This window comes from Salmo salar, chromosome ssa24 (assembly GCF_905237065.1).
Source record: "Salmo salar chromosome ssa24, Ssal_v3.1, whole genome shotgun sequence".
Lineage (NCBI taxonomy): Eukaryota > Metazoa > Chordata > Actinopteri > Salmoniformes > Salmonidae > Salmo > Salmo salar.
This window is the reverse complement of record NC_059465.1, coordinates 250,130-267,592: the sequence shown is the minus strand read 5'-3', so window position 1 is coordinate 267,592 and position 17,463 is coordinate 250,130. Positions and strand designations below refer to the sequence as shown.

General features: G+C 41.7%; 1 protein-coding gene across 8 annotated transcripts in view; it reads left to right on the top strand.

The window, feature by feature from the left end:
• Positions 1-17,463, top strand: part of msh3 (mutS homolog 3 (E. coli)) — a 150,947-nt gene that overhangs the window by 60,214 nt on the left and 73,270 nt on the right. For all 8 annotated transcript variants that reach the window (XM_045707204.1, XM_045707203.1, XM_045707201.1 and 5 more), the window contains 3 exons: positions 9,389-9,557; positions 11,838-11,902; positions 12,168-12,284. In XM_045707204.1, the coding sequence (XP_045563160.1) occupies positions 9,389-9,557; positions 11,838-11,902; positions 12,168-12,284 (351 nt within the window). The remainder of the gene's footprint in view (positions 1-9,388; positions 9,558-11,837; positions 11,903-12,167; positions 12,285-17,463) is intronic.

The window sequence follows — 17,463 nt, the reverse complement described above, 5'->3', positions numbered from 1 at the left end:
GCGATAATATTCCGACCGGGAATCTCCTTTTCGGCAAACAGAGGAAAAATCACAAAGACGGGGGCGGCCAGGGCACGCGCCTAAGCCCACAGTCCCTTGATCGGCCACTTGAGAAAGGCGATAATGTGTTTCAGCCTGGGGCTGGGATGTCGACATTCAGGTTTTTCCCGGGCTCTGAGCGCCCATGGAAGACGTAGGAAGTGTCACGTTAGAGCAGAGATCCTTTGTAAAAGATAGAGATGGCAAAGAAGTTAAAGAAATGGTCAGACAGGCCACTTCCTGTAAAGGAATCTCTCAGGTTTTGACCTGCCATTTGAGTTCTGTTATACTCACAGACACCATTCAAACAGTTTTAGAAACTTTGGAGTGTTTTCTATCCAAAGCCAATAATTATATGCATATTCTAGTTACTGGGCAGGAGTAGTAACCAGATTAAATCGGGTACGTTTTTTATCCAGCCGTGAAAATACTGCCCCTAGCCATAACAGGTTAAGGAAAAACAAAGCTAAAAAGGTGTGTTTAAAAATTCCCACAGTTTCGTCCCCCCCCCAGGTTCTCTAGCAGGCTATTCCAGAGGTTGGGGGCATAGTAACTAAAGGCTGCCTCTCCATGCCTCTTGGTCCTAGGCTTTGTGATAGTTAAAAGGCCAGTACCAAAGGACCTGAAGGACCTACTGGGTACATAACTTTAAAGCATGTCTAACATGAACTGGAGTGCACAATCGTGGATTATTTTAAAAACCAGTGTTATGTGTGCTCTCTGTCTGGTCTTGGTCAGTACCCGTACTGCAGCATGAATTAAAATGTGCGACCAGATTCTCTCTCTGTGCTTTGGCTCCAACAATAAGTACAGTGTCTTCGGAAAGTATGGGCTCCCGAGTGGTGCAGTGGTCTAAGGCACTGCATCTCAGTGCTAGAGGTGTCATTACAGACCCTGATTCGATCCTGGGCTATATCACAACCGGCCATGATCGGGAGACCCATAGGGCGGTGCACAATTGGCCCAGCGTCGTCCGGGTTAGTTGAGAGTTTGTCCGGGGTAGGCGGTCATTGTAAAAATAAGAACAAATTCTTATTTTTACAAACTGACTTGCCTTGTCAAATAAAAGTATTCAGACTCCTTCACTTTTTCCACAATTTGTTACGTTACAGCCTTATTCCAAAATTGATTAAATAAAACATGTTCCGCAACAATCTACACACAATACCCCATATTGACAAAGCAAAACAGATTCTTAGAAATAAAAATAAATAAAATGAAATATCACATTTACATAAGTACTCAGACCCGTTGCTATGAGACTCGAAATTGAGCTCAGGTGCATCCTGTTTCCATTGAACATCCTTGAGATGTTTCTACAACTTCATTGGAGTCCACCTGTGGTACATTATATTAATTGGACATGATTTGGAAAGGCACACACCTGTCTATATAAGGTCCCGCAGTTGACAGTGCATGTCAGAGCCCAAAACCAAGCCATGAGGTTGAAGGAATTGTCCGTAGAGCTCAGAGACATGATTGTGTCGAGGCACAGATCTGGGGAAGGGTACCAAAATATTTCTGCAGCATTGAAGGTCCCCAAAAACAAAGTGGCCTCCATCATTCTTAAATGTAAGAATGAGAGCTGGCCACACGGCCAAACTTTGCAATCGGAGGAGAAGGGTCTTGGTCAGGTAGGTGACCAAGAACCCGATGGTCACTCTGACAGAGCTCCAGAGTTCCTCTGTGGAGATGGGAGAACCTTCCAGAAGGACATCCATCTCTGCAGCACTCCACCAATCAGGCGTTTATGGTAGAGTTGCCAGACAGAAGCCACTCCTCAGTGAAAGGCACATGATAGCCTGCTTGGAGTTTGCCAAAATGCACCTACAGGACTCAGAGCATGAGAAACAAGGTTGAATGGTCTGATGAAACCAAGACTGAACTCTTTGGCCTGAATGCCAAGCGTAACTTCTGGAGGAAACCTGACACCATCCTTATGATGAAGCACGGTGGTGGCAGCATCATACTGTGGGGATGTTTTTCAGCGGCAGGGACTGGGAGACTAGTCAGGACCGAGGGAAAGATGAATGGAGCAAAGTACAGAGAGATCCTTGATGAAAACCTGCTCCAGAGCGCTCAGGACCTTAGACACACACCCAAGACAATGCAAGAGTGGCTTTGGGACAAGTCTCAATGTCCTTGAGTGGCCCAGACAGAGGACCGACTTGAACCCGATCAAACATCTCTGGAGAGACCTGAAAATGGCTGTGCAGCAACACTCCACAACCAACCTGACAGAGCTTGAGGAAATTGAGGATATGCAGAGAAGAATGGGAGAAAATCCCCAAACACAGGTGTGCCAAGCTTGTATCATCATACCCAAGAAAACTCAAGGCTGTAATCAATGCCAAAGGTTCTGCAACAGAGTACTTTGTAAAGGGTCTGAATAATTATGTAAATGTAACATTTCCGTTAAAAAAGAATAATAATATTTTGCAAATATTTATCAACCTGTTTTTGCATTGTCATTATGGGGTATTGTGTGTAGATTGATGAGGGGGAAAATGCAATTTCAGCCATTTTAGAATAAGACTAACGTAACAAAATGTGCAAAAAAGTCAAGGGGTCCGAATACTTTACGAACGCACTGTACCTCAGTCTTGTCTTGATTTAGCTGGTAGTTGTGAGCCATCCAAGTATTTAAATCACGAATACAGTGTAATTTATCTGTGGCGCTTAAATCCACTGGTGACAGAGTGTTGTGGCTTCCTCTTTACCATAGCCACTGCCCAAGCCTGAAGCGGGGTTGTTTGGTATGCATACAGTCCACACTCAACGTTTCCAAACAGCCAAACATTCAGTGAGGTCCAGGGATATGGTACAACAAAAATGTTTATTCTTCTTATATCTAACAAAAAAATTATTATCCAATCAACTTAAAGCATAGATTACTTGATATGGAAAATACATATGACCTGTTTCTATGTCTGTATATCTGTATGGTCAAAAAACTATACCGCTCCCGCATCTAGCAAGGACTCCCTTCCCCGAAGGCCCAACTTCCTGCCTTTATCCTAACACTCTTACCACAGTACAATGAATGGGCAAGAGGGGGGGACAAAATCTAAGTTACACTAACAACAAATGAATATATCTCAATCAGGTAAATATAAATCATAAAGGTACGTACCTAATATTTCATCATATACATTCATATTTAATATATTTACACAAATGTACATGGAGCTCGGTATGTTCAGTCTTTTTATACAAATATGTCCGAATCGGCTCTAACACAGAGAAATGTAAAGTTTGGTATCGTCTGTGTAGCAGTGAAAAGCATCTAGATTACTTTTCTTCAGAAGGGGTTTCACCATAGCAGTTTTTAGTGCAGTGGGAAAAGTACCTGTGAACAGGGAGTGATTAACAATAGCTTGCACTTTTTCAGATATGCAATTAAAAACTGTTTTGAAGAAGGAGGGGATAGGATCGAGAAGGCAGGTAGAAGGCTTAAGTTGATATTTCACTTTCCTTAGCATGTCTGTCAACCAGGGAAAATAAATTCATAGTTCCTTTGCGTGGTATGCTAGGGCACATATCATCAAACTTATCATCAGGTCTTATTATTAATCTTGCATTATTCTTATTATTATGATGATTATTAGTGATGAAGTTAGAAAAATGAGCCCGCCTGGCATTTCTAAATGCCTTGATATCAGAATATCATAATGGCCCTGCAACTTCGACTTTCTCCACTTCTGCTCTGCCTTTCTGCACTTTCTCTTTAATTTATTAGTTTGCTCACTCATCCAAGGGGCTTTCCGTTTGGACGTGGCCTTCTCTAACTTTACAAGAGCTTTGGCATCAATTGTTGCCCTTAATTTGCTATTAAAGTTATCAAAAAAATCACCACAAAAGGAAGACAGAATATGTGATGGAGCATTGTTCATACATAGGGTTGCACATTTTGGGGAATATTCAGAGGTGGAAACTTTTCGTGGGAATTAACGGGAATATATGGGAATATATGCACATTAATATTAATACCATTTAAATGTAATGTTTTTTGCATTGGATTTAAACTCAGCCTTTCAAAGACAATATGTAAAAATCCAAATAACTTAACAGATCTTCATTGTAAAGAGTTTAAACACTGTTTCCCATGCTTGTTCAATGAACCATAAACAATTAATGAACATGCACCTGTGGAACGGTCGTTAAGAGACTAACAGCTTACAGACGGTAGGTAGGCAATTAAGGTCACAGTTATGAAAACGTAGGACACTAAAGAGGCCTTTCTACTGACTCTGAAAAACACCAAAAGAAAGATGCCCTGTTGTAAGGCAGGTCCTCACCAGACATCACCGGCACAAACCCACCGTCGCTGGACCAGACAGGACTGGGAAAAAGTGCTCTTCACTGACGAGTCGCGGTTTTGTCTCACCAGGGGTGATGGTCGAACTCGCGTTTATTGCCGAAGGAATGAGAGTTACACTGAGGCCTGTACTCTGGAGCGGGATCGATTTGGAGGTGGAGGGTCCGTCACGGTCTGGGGCGGTGTGTCACAGCATCATCGGACTGAGCTTGTTGTCATTGCAGGCAATCTCAATGCTGTGCGTTACAGGGAAGACATCCTGCTCCCTCATGTGGTACCCTTCCTGCAGGCTCATCCTGACATGACCCTCCAGCATGACAATGCCACCAGCCATATTGCTTGTTCTGTGCGTGATTTCTTTCAAGACAGGAATGTCAGTGTTCTGCCATGGCCAGCGAAGAGCCCGGATCTCAATCCCATTGAGCACATCTGGGACCTGTTGGATCGGAGGGTGAGGGCTAGGGCCATTCCCCTCAGAAATGTCCGGGAACTTGCAGGTGCCTTGCAAGTTCCCGGAAATGTCCGGGAACTTGCAGGTGCCCCTCTTTTGTTCATGGACACATTATTCCATTTATGTTAGTCACATGTCTGTGGAACTTGTTCAGTTTATGTCTCAGTTGTTGAATCTTGTTATGTTCATCCAAATATTTACGCATGTTAAGTTTGCTGAAAATAAACACAGTTGACAATGAGAGGACGTACATTTCTTTGCTGAGTTTATTTACCATATGATATGGAGACAGAAACATATACATTTTACCTTATCATAAGTTGACATAATTGCAAATGATTAAATCCTTCCAATAGAAATAAAACATTTACATTTAGTTATGAATTGAACTTTCATTAAATGAGATGATTCCACTGAACAACAAAAGAAAGGGAATATTGAATGATCCTCAATGATCCATCGCGTCTCCCAAAAATGTTTTCAACAGACATCTGTAAAAGTATAGTCTAGAAACTAAAGCTTTTTCTTCCTCTCAGGCTTCCATGTCTTCTCCCTGGACATCCTCAATGTCCACCTCTTGAACATCAGACTCTGAGGCCTCATCTTCACTGTAACTTTCCAACCTTGTTGAGGATGGCTTGTTGTCAGGCTCAAAAAGCCTCAAATCTGCCCGGATGACCACCAATTTCTCAACCCTTGTATTGGTCAGCCTGTTGCATGCTTTGGTGTGTGTGTGTGTGTGTGTGTTCCCGAACAAGGACCAGTTGCACTCTAAGGCGGCTGATGTTGGTGGGATTTGGAGGTGGATGGCGGCAACAGGGGAAAGAGCCTTAGATCCACAAAGTCAGTTCCACCAGGTGGCTGATGAGATATGTTGGCACGACTGCCTTATTGCAACTCCATCCCAAAGCCCTTGCTTGGAAGTGTACTTCGCCAGACTGCCATGAACCTTGCCCTCATCCAGGCCAAGGTGGCGAGAAAAATTAGTGATGACACCATAGGCTTTGTTGATCTCTGCACCAGACAGGATGCTCTTGCCAGCATACTTGGGGTCCAACATGTACAGTGAGGGAAGAAAAGTATTTGATCCCCTGCTGATTTTGTACGTTTGCCCACTGACAAAGAAATTATGTCTATCATTTTAATGGTAGGTTTATTTGAACAGTGAGAGACAGAATAACAACAAAAATATCCAGAAAAACGCATGTCAAAAATGTTATAAATTGATTTGCATTTTAATGAGGGAAATACGTTTTTGACCCACTCTTAATCAGAAAGATTTCTGGCTCCCAGGTGTCTTTTATACAGGTAATGAGCTGAGATTAGGAGCACACTCTTAAAGGTAGTGCTCCTAACCGCAGCTTGTTACCTGTAAAAAAGACACCTGTCCACAGAATCAATCAATCAGATTCCAAACTTTCCACCATGGCCAAGACCAAAGAGCTCTCCAAGGATGTCAGGGACAAGATTGTAGACCTACACAAGGCTGGAATGGGCTACAAGACCATCGCCAAGCAGCTTGGTGAGAAGGTGACAACATTTGATGCGATTATTTGCAAAAGGAAGAAACACAAAAGAACTGTCAATATCCCTCGGCCTGGGGCTCCATGCAAGATCTCACCTCGTGGGGTTGCAATGATCATGAGAACAGTGAGGAATCAGCCCAGAACTACACGGGAGGATCTTGTCAATGATCTCAAGGCAGCTGGGACCATAGTCACCAAGAAAACAGTTGGTAACACACTACGCCGTGAAGGACTGAAATCCTGCAGCACCCGCAAGGTCCCCCTGCTCCAGAATATATATACATGCCCGTCTGAATTTTGCCAATGAACATCTGAATGATTCAGAGGACAACTGGTGAAAGGGTTGTGGTCAGATGAGACCAAAATGGAGCCCTTTTTTCATCAACTCAACTCGCCGTATTTGGAGGAGGAGGAATGCTGCCTATGACCCCAAGAACACCATCTCCACCGTCAAACATGGTGGTGGAAACATTATGCTTTGGGGGTGTTTTTCTGCTAAGGGGACAGGACAACTTCACCGCATCAAAGGGACGATGGACGGGGCCATGTACTGTCAAATCTTGGGTGAGAACATCCTTCCCTCAGCCAGGGCATTGAAAATGGGTCGTGGATGGGTATTCCAGCATGACAATGACCCAAAACACACGGCCAAGGCAACAAAGGAGTGGCTCAAGAAGAAGCACATTAAGGTCCTGGATTGGCCTAGCCAGTCTCCAGACCTTAATCCCATAGAAAATCTGTGGAGGGAGCTGAAGGTTCGAGTTGCCAAACGTCAGCCTCAACCTTAATGACTTGGAGAAGATCTGCAAAGAGGAGTGGGACAAAATCCCTCCTGAGATGTGTGCAAACCTGGTGGCCAACAAGAAACGTCTGACCTCTGTGATTGCCAACAAGGGTTTTGCCACCAAGTACTAAGCCATGTTTTGCAGAGGGGTCAAATACTTATTTCCCTCATTAAAATGCAAATCATTTTATAACATTTTTGACATGCGTTTTTCTGGATTTTTTTGTTGTTATTCTGTCTCTCACTGTTCAAATAAACCTACCATTAAAATTATAGACTGATCATTTCTTTGTAAGTGGGCAAACGTACAAATCAGCAGGGGATCAAATAGTTTTTTCCCCCACTGTATATATTTTCCCCAAAATATATGGGGGATTGGAGATGATGTAGACAATTACATTGATGGAAGCTGCACAGTCTATCCACAATATTAAAGCTGATCTACCCCCACTTAAAAAAAAGACCACTACCACTATCTGTAGTACTAAATCCATGTGTATGTATAGTGCATATGTTATCGTGTGTGTGTTTGTACATGTGTCTGTGCCAATGTTTGTGTTGCTTCACAGTCCCCGCTGTTCCATAAGGTGTTTTTTTAATCTGTTTTTTAAATCTAATTTTACTACTTGCGTCACTTAGTTGATGTGGAATAGAGTTTCATGAAGTCATGGCTCTATGTAGTACTGTGCGCCTCCCATAGTCTGTTCTGGACTTGTGGACTGTGAAGAGACCTCTTGTGGCATGTCTTGTGAGGTATGCATGGATGTCCAAGCTGTGTGCCAGTAGTTTAGACAGACATCTTGGTGCATTCAACATTGTCAATACCTCTCATAAATAAAAGTAGGGATGAAGTCAATCCTCCACTTTCAGCCAGGAGAAATTTACATGTATATTATTAATATTAGCTCTCTGTGTACATCCAAGGGCCAGCCGTGCTGCCCTGTTCTGAACCAATTGCAATTTTCCTAAGTCCTTTTTTTGTGGCACCTGACCACACGACTGAACAGTTGTCGAGGTGCAACAAAACTAGGGCCTGTAGGACTTGACTTGTTGATAGTGTTGTTAAGAAGGCAGAGCATTGCTTTATTATTGACAGACTTCTCCCCATCTTAGCTACTACTGCATTAATATGTTTTGACCATGACAGTTTACAATCTAGTGTTACTCCAAGCAGTTTAGTCCTCTCAACTTGCTCAATTTCACATTATTTATTACATGATTTAGTTGCGGTTTAGGGTTTAGTGAGTGTTTTGTTCCAAATACAATACTTTTAGTTTTAGAAATTTTTAGGGCTAACTTATTCCTTGCCACCCACTCTGAAATGAACTGCAGCTCTTTGTTGAGTGTTGCAGTCATTTCAGTCGCTGTAGTAGCTGATGTGTATAGCGTTGAGTCATCCGCATACATAGACACTCTGGCTTTACTCAAAGTCAGTGGCATGTCGTTAGTAAATATTGAAAAAAGCAAGGGGCCTAAACAGCTACCCTGGGGAATTCCTGATTCTAACTCGGTTATATTTGATAGGCTTCCATTAAAGAACACCCTCTGTGTTCTGTTAGACAAGTAACTCTTTATCCACATTAAAGCAGGGGGTGTAAAGCCATAACACATACTTTTTCCAGTACCAGACTATGATCAATAATGTTAACAATAAGGTAAGGTATTGCAGAAGTTTATGCAAGCAGGCTTTATAGACAAAAAGAGCGCAATTGATCGATCTTCGAGACTTCAAAGAGGGCCTGCCTACTTTTTAATACAAAATGTAATTGATGTGTACTGAACATATCACCCGTAATAAAGTGCAATGTGCTATGATAAACTACATCCAATGGCTTCAATACATTCCTATAGACGATATCGCCATAGTCAATAACCGGAATGAATGTTGACTTAATTATTTGTTTTCTGCTATTTACTGAAAGACAGGACCTGTTCCTATAGATGAGGTCTATATTAATTCTTAATTTAACAAATTCATCAACTTGCTTTTTGATTGATAGCTTTTCGTCATTCCAGATGCCCAGATATTAAGAAGTGGGCACCATCCAAATCATCTGAAACATTTTTACGTCATTTTGTAAATAACATATACTTGTTTTACCTGCATTAAGTACAAATTTCATTTCATCAAAAGTTTTCTGTTTCGAAATAAAGGCAGATTGAAGCTCTGACTAAGCTTGGTCAGCTGTGGGGCAATGGCATACACCACAGTGCCATCTGCATACAGGTGAAAGTAAAACATATGTGTGTGTGTGTGTGTGTGTGTGTAGGTCAGGGGATAAGAGGGAGCTGTTCTGTGACCTATCGGGCTTCCCAGTGCTCCAGGGGAGGAGAGTCGAGATCCAATCGGTTCTGACTGAGATACAAGACCACCGGAGAGAGGTCCGAAAAACACTCAGGACCCCCACACTGGACTACGTCAGAGTCAGTGGACAAGAGGTAACGGAGAGAGAGAGAGTATGTGTGACAGAAGCTGCAGGTGGACAGGGGAGTGTGTGTTTGTGTTAGGTGGAGACTAATATCATTTTAGCCCTATTCCCACTACAAGATATGAAGGAGAGTCTGATAATTCTACTTTTCAATTCACATTACAGCCTTGCCTTTCGCTGTGGCTGGCAACGTCCCATACTTGGTCCACAGCTCAAAATGACAATTTTACAATTAAAAACTAAAAATGGTGTTTTAATTGAGAAAGAGGCATTGGTCTGAAGCCAATAAAGAAAGGAAATTCACGTGAGCACCACAATGCCTACTCCACCCATGCTCAGCCAAGGTTTTCCAGCACACAACTTTGACTTACTACAGTAGCTATGTTGGTCTATTGTAGACAAAAGCACAGTTGCTTTAACAGCATGTATTCATCACGTAGCGAGAAATTCACACTTTGGATGGCTAGGCTACCTAGGCCTTTTGAATCCAAAATTATTGACTGGAATTAATTAATCAATCATCACAATAGTGATGACATACTGGATGAGTGTCTTTTTAATTACAGCTGCCAAGGCCTACACAATGCAACCCTGCATACAGCGAGCCTGTTAGTTTTTGTCCAATCGCAGATGTTGTCTGTTTAAATGGTTTTACTGTTTTCATCCTCCCTGGGCCAGGAGTCTTTCCAGTATTTATTTTTTTACCATATGACCTTATTGTTAATTTGGTCCCACATAAAAATGTTTTTACAGATGATTTATTACTATGTCATGTGCTAAAACTAGGATCCGGAGTTGGTTAGGTTAGCATACTACCAGATCAGGAAAAACTCTGGGCCCCAGGAAAACAATTACCCCACCATCACTCTGGGACCTGTGGTGCCACCTCTGAAATCAACGCTACAAATGAAACAACATATCCTATTTGTATGATCTATATTTTCCATGTTTTTGGTGGTGGGGATGGGCTTCTATAGTTTTACAAGGATCAGTGCAGCCGGCGGCTACTGTGACAATTTCAGAATGTAACAGGCACAAAATCTATAAAACAAGTCTCAAATATTAGGAAAATGTCTATACATTTCAACTGTTTAAAAAACATTGCACTGCTATTACCATTTATATTGTAGGAGTGTTAACTCAACGAGACAATTCTGTTTACACTGCCCTGCTTCAAGTGGTGCAACTGTTGGGCGAGTGTCATGCGCTACTTCCAGAGATAGTGGTCGAGACGTAGCAAGTACGCAAGTTTGCATTTGAGTAATATGTGTAGTCTATGGTATTTTTACAAAAAGTTTACTAAGTGTGAAGATGCCTTTTGTGTAGGTGGCTGAGTCACAGTGGTGATCTAATTTAGGCGTGCGTGTATGTTTGTGAGAAAAGCTGCGGGTGAATAGGTGAGTGTATGCGTTTGTGTTTGTGTTAGGTGGGCACTGATGGCCTCATTTTCTGTAGGTGGCTAGGTCACCGTGGGGATCTGATTTTAGTTGTGTATGTGTGTGTCTGACTTATTAACTGCTTAAATGTAACCTAATGTAATCCCCCAAAGTAATTATTTATCATAAGAGGGCCATAAACCAGGGTTTCCCAAACTCTGTTCTGGGGCCCCGCCTAGATGCGGGGGGGGCTTAACAATACACAGCTGATTCAAATAATCAAACCTTGATGATGAGTTGTTTATTTGAATCAGCTATGTAGTGCTACAGCAAAAACCAAAACGTGCACCCAGAGTTTGGGAAAACCTGCCATAAACAATAATTAGTAATGCTCAAGAAAGTTTCAAATCTCCCCTTACTGGTAAAAATAGTTATACATTGCTGAGGTGTAGTCACTTTTGAAGACACAAGCTCAAGTACACAGTACAAATATGAAAATAGGGTTCAGCCAGGAGTTGATGGACAGTCGGAAGAGCGAATGAAATGGTAGGAGGGACAGCCTAGCTTCAAATGGTGTCAGATTTCACATCCTGCGTCACACAGGCAGAAGAGACAAACTCCTTTCCGTAAGAATCAGGGCTACCTCTCAATGCAAGCCATTTCGATCTGTGGTGTCCACATATCGATTTATAAGCGCAAATGTCTGTCCTAACCGGTACCAGAACCACACAGGTCCCCAAAACAGGGGACTTTACATCTTTAAGGCTTGTTTGTGTGTTTTAATCAAATTGATGTTGTCTCTGCAGGCAAGTTATTTATCTACCCTCCTGTTCTACCTCCTAACCTCTCTCCATCCTTGTCTCTCCCACTACATCCCTCTCTTCCCGCTTCCCTCTTTGCCTCCCCCATCCCAGTTCTTGATAGAGGTGAAGAACTCTATGGTGTCTGTGGTTCCGTCCGACTGGGTTAAGATCAGCAGGTGAGAACACAGAGAGGACAGAGATGGGAGTGTTACACATTTTGTCACATTTTATTTATCTGTTCTAATCAGTGTTGTCTCTTCCTGTTATGTCTACCTTTCCCCTCCGTCTCATTTCTCTGACCACCGTCTTGTAAGATAGAGGTCCTGACAGGAAATTGTGATATTTGTTGAGCTGGGAAATGAAATCAAAGGCCATGATCTATGACTGAGGATGAATCGCTCTCTCTCCCCCTCCCTCCTTCCCCTACTCCCTTCCTTCAAGTACTAAGGCAGTGAGTAGGTACCAGTCTCCGTACCTGATAGGAAGATGTAGGAGTCTGTCCCAGCTCAGAGAACAGCTGCTCATCGACAGCCAGAAAGAATGGACCAACTTCCTACAGTATGTATCCCTTATTCATCACCTACAGTACATCAATTTCATGTTGTTAACATCCATCCAAAGTGGGGAGGGGGTTGATGTGTAAAACAGCAGAAATTCCAATGGGAGGTTTAAGACCTAGTTTAAAGGAGCTACATGTAACATTTCCACCGGCAACTAACACCAACTGTCAATTACATATCAGTAGTAGCAAAGTGCTAGAAATCCACGAGAGTAAAACATACTTTTTAGAACACTGCACAATGCAGCTAATTAGCATTTCACTTCTAATTAGCACTTTTACTGGGACTACAAGCCAGTCCAGCTGATAAGGTAAGAAGCAGTAATATGCCATTTTAGGTGTTTTAAAGTGACCTTAAAAAAAAGCATGAAAAAATCTAAATGAAAGACATCCTTCCCTCCAACCCGCCATGTCAGGTCTCCTGGCACCTCCACTCCTATGAGGGACAGCTCCCCAAATACCAGTCAAAGCTCTTCTCTGTCGTGGCACCACAATGGAGGAACAAGCTCCTTCCTGAAATCCAGACAGCAGAGTCCCTGCCCAGCTTCCAATAATGTCTCTTCAAAAGCCTCTTGGTTTAACCCCCAAGCACCCCCTTGCACTAACACTTGCACTTTATTTTCTTACTATCACTGATTGTGCTAATAGCTGTACTTGGAGGAAAGTTTTACTTGCAGCGACTGTGATATGCGCTTGTCTTACCTACCTTAATGTAACAGTATTTCTTCCGTCGCTCTCCTCGCCACAATGTGGGATTGAACCAGGGACTCCCTGCACACATCAACAACAGTTACCCTCGAAGAACCGTTACCTATCGCTCCACAACAACTACTTCAAGGTCTCGGAGTGAGTGACTAGGTCTGTTGCGGTGACTGTATTACCGCCATGTGTCATGACCGCAGTAAAATTCCATGTCACGGTAATCTCCTCTTATGCACTCTGGACAAGCTTTGGTAGTACCCAACTTGCTAATGACCATCAGGTCCTAATGGCCTGGTACACGGGGCTCTATTGTCCCTCTAACCATTGATATCAATGCAAATGCAATCGAAAATCACATCAAACACTTATCATCAAAACAGTATCATGCTTTTAAAACTCACCTCACTGTGCTGATCAATTTGAAGAAATTTCAACAGCAGGTTGAAACTGAGTGTAAAAAATGGTTGTTGTGGATGTTTTTTCAAAGCCTAACAGAACGAAATTTCAAAGGTGATGATTCATTTAAAACACCCATACGCATATTAGAGTTTATGCATAGGCCGTTATACAATACATAGCCTACCACATATTACCCATGCCAGAAAAACAAAAAACAAAACTGATTTAAGACGGTACATAATAGGTCTAGCCCAGTGGGGGTGCTTGCCTGTTTGTATGTTATTTTGACATTAATACGTGTCACATATCAGTTTGCCAATGAAGCCGCATACAAACATGGTCTCTTTTTTTAGTTTTCTTGCTCCAAAATGCAGGTGTTTCAGCCTATCTCAGTTCTTTCTGTGGTGGTGTGGCAAGCCAACAGAAAATACGGAGCGTTGCGCCATTATTGGCTCTGTTCTGTCACTCATGGGGACACTACGTCACCTCCAAGTCTAAGGGTAGAGCTAGAAACTTGTAGCCCCTTGGATAGTGCCATAGAGTTACATTAGAAGTGCCCATCCAAGAAGGCTCAAGGTCATTGGCCACAGATAAAATGACTTCAAATCACGTTATATGTACTGTAGCTTTGATTGAACTGATCATGTCAACATCATACTTTCAAAATCTTAGCTAGCAGTCATCAACATGAGTCAAGTCGACAATCTACTGGCAAATCCTTTTTAATCCTTGTCTTATGAAGAGAAATAATGAAGAGAAGTTACAGATAAAACATATCGGTGCTCATTGGGCCATTAGACATGAACATTACACAACAAGTTGGAAATCGCAAATTCAACAATGAGTGGTTTGGAACGAATCAGTGACAGTGGTTAATCACTAGCCTGTGGAGTGGCTATGTGGTCCCAAGTCTGGGTTTCAGGATCTCTTTTCCAGGCTTAAAATGATTAACATTCAACATTGGCCATGCTGTCAATGAAGCATGATTTGTGTCGCGCTCAAAACAACTGTTAACTCGGAACTGCGAAAACGTGACTTCAGTGAGTTCAAGACAACTGGGAAGACGGGAATAAACGAGCTCTGACAGGGAAAATACGTTTGAACGGTCATCTGGCCTCTTTCTAGAGCTACGACCTGAAGATCAATGACGTCCTCATGATTCAACCTTTTTTTCCGAGTTCCCAGACGTTTTGAAAGCACCATAAATCCAGAGAATGCCGTATTTTGATGACGAAATATGCCCACAAAGGACCGCCGCGCCACCTTCCTGTTCAAGTGAGCACATCATAACAAGTTGAGTCCAAAAATGTATTGTTTGCTGCTGCATGAATTATATAATATGCCAGGGAGTTATGTATACTGTAGCTAAGAAAGTAATAATAAGTGTATGTTTTGTAGTAAGATGTTAGTAGCCCATGTGCCTCACCCTAATAATTTGGTCTATTCACCCCTCTTAATTTAGACTACTGTTCTGACTTGGTAGTGCACATGTAGCCTATAACTTGTTTTGGAGAAATGTAATCATTGAATATTGTAAGAGCTTTCATTGTCTGCTTATATGCCACTTTTATTTATTCTACGGTTCTGACTTGGCATACAGGGAGAACATTTCAAAAGTGCTAAACAAATAGTTATATTGACTACGTCCGTCCTAGCTCGCTCATTAATGTCTTAATCGAAATTATGGATTGCCTCTTATCCGCTTGTTGTCCCCTTATGACATAGTTTGTACATCTCAATTGTCATTAGAAACCACATTTGTTTAAGCAAGTCAGCCATATCAGCTTTGTTTTTTTAAAAGGCAGTAAATGAGGCTGAATGAACTGTTTCGCTGCCACAAAAGGCTATACTGATAGCCAGATGTAACAGTGGTAAAGTATTGGGACTGCTGTTGGGACAGCATTATGTAGGCCCTAACAGTTTGTGGGCACCGTTTGTCACCGTTATAGTGCACTAAATGTATTCTTTAGTGTTGTGTAGTGGCTTTGCTGGCATGCATCCCACTTTTCTATATTTTGTTTTGCCCCACCAAGATTTACATGCTAAAATCGCCTCCAGTCTAGCCTATTCTCCAAAATTAAACAAATTTGAATAATCGCCTTTTGAGTGTGGGCTGTATCTTTATTCATACTGGATGGACTTAATGCTACACTCCCAAATTTCTATCCAGCAGTCTGGGAGAGAACGCATAGCCCTGGGCGATGCTGTTGGTTCATTGATTGTGCAGGGCAGCATACAGAGTTAGCCTACAATTATAGTACATTTATATTGGATTTTGAATAGCCTAGTAATAGGGCATTTTTTTAAGTTTCAAAATTAATTAGGTGACACATTTACCTTTAGCCATAGAGAATATCTCACCACCGTGCATTTCCATCTCCTCTCTCTCCTTTATTCCTTTCTAGAGCGCTCAGAGGGGCTGTCAACAGATTAGTGAAATATGTTTTTGTACGAAAACATGTTACTTTCGATGTTCCCGAACAGATTTCACTTGGTTTCCCAAATTAAGCACTGAGTAGCAGCAGGAACAGGGTTGGAGCAGCTCATATTAAGCACATGCTTCGGTCTAAAACTGAAGTAGCTTACTCGGAATCATTGACGATCCCAGACGATCCCGCAGGTGAAGAAGCTGGATGTGGAGGTCCTGGGCTGGCTTGGTTACATGTGGTACCACACCTGTCAGGTGGATAGATTATCTTGGCAAAGGAGAAACGCTCACTGACAGGGATGTAATACATTTGTGCACAAAATTTGAATTAAATAATATTTTTGTGTGTATGGAACATTTCTGGGATCTTTTATTTCAGCTCATGAAACATGGGACCCACACTTTACATTTTGTGTTTTATCTTTTTGTTCAGTATATCGAAATACATTTTACATTAGTAAAGTCAAGATTAAACTTTATTATTTAATTACTGCAGTAACGGAGCTTGTCAATGACCCACCTGTACAGTAGGTGATTCGTTGAGAGCCCAAACAGCAGAACTCAGCCACAGCATTTTATAACAAAGTCCATCCTCCTGGATATTCATGACAAATCACAGATGAGAGAATTTATACAAAAGTACATTTTGCTCTCATGCAACAAACGTCAAGATTTACATGGCGCCAAATATCTGTCTCTAGTTCATTTACTTCTTTCTTATACAGAAATACTAATGCAACATAGATACTAGGTCCTTTCCTTAAATAAACTGGAGATTGCGTCTCCCTGGCACCGACAGACAGGCACACAGACACTAATCATGGAAGGGAATGTTGTTTTACCACCAAGCCATCGTAAATCTACTGTCAATGTTAAATCTCAGAGGCTTCTCTCTCCACACAGACACATAAGAGTTCTAAGAACTCTATTATGTTGCCTCTAAGAAAAACAGTGTAAGTACTAATATAGGCTTACATTCTATTATAAAAGTAATGTGATTTAACATAATGTTGGAATTCTACGACACAGCCCATCATTTCTAATACACAAACAAAGGTCACAACTAAAGTTGCCAAGTATCTCCAAATCTAGCATATATGACCTGTTAAATTATCACTTTTACGCTCAACTTCATATGTGCACTCGCTCCCGAATGGGAAAAATATCCTTTCTATTTTATTCAACTAAGTTCAATTATATTCTTCTTACTATAAAATCATATCATATAAAATAATGGCATGGGACTTCTAAGCATATCTTGTCAGCTAAATGAACAAGCCTATGACATGGAGCAGAGCCAGATAACATACAGTAGGCCAACTCATATTCTGTTCTTCTGAAATACATTTTCTCTTTATCATAATGTTTTTTTAGACCTGACCAAAATAAATAATGGATTTATTGTGATGGTGTATATTAAATACATTTATTAGACTTTTTTAAGTTTATATAGGTGTTCCAAATAGGTGCACACCGCTAACTAGCTAGCCATTTTGCACTGGTTACACTCACCCCCTTTTGACCTCCTCCTTCTCCACAGCAACCAGTGATCCGGGTCAACAGCATCAATCTAACAGTATTGCTTCTGTCCCTCTCCTCGCTCCACAAAAGCCACGACCCTTGCAGAGCAAGGGAAACAACTACTTCAA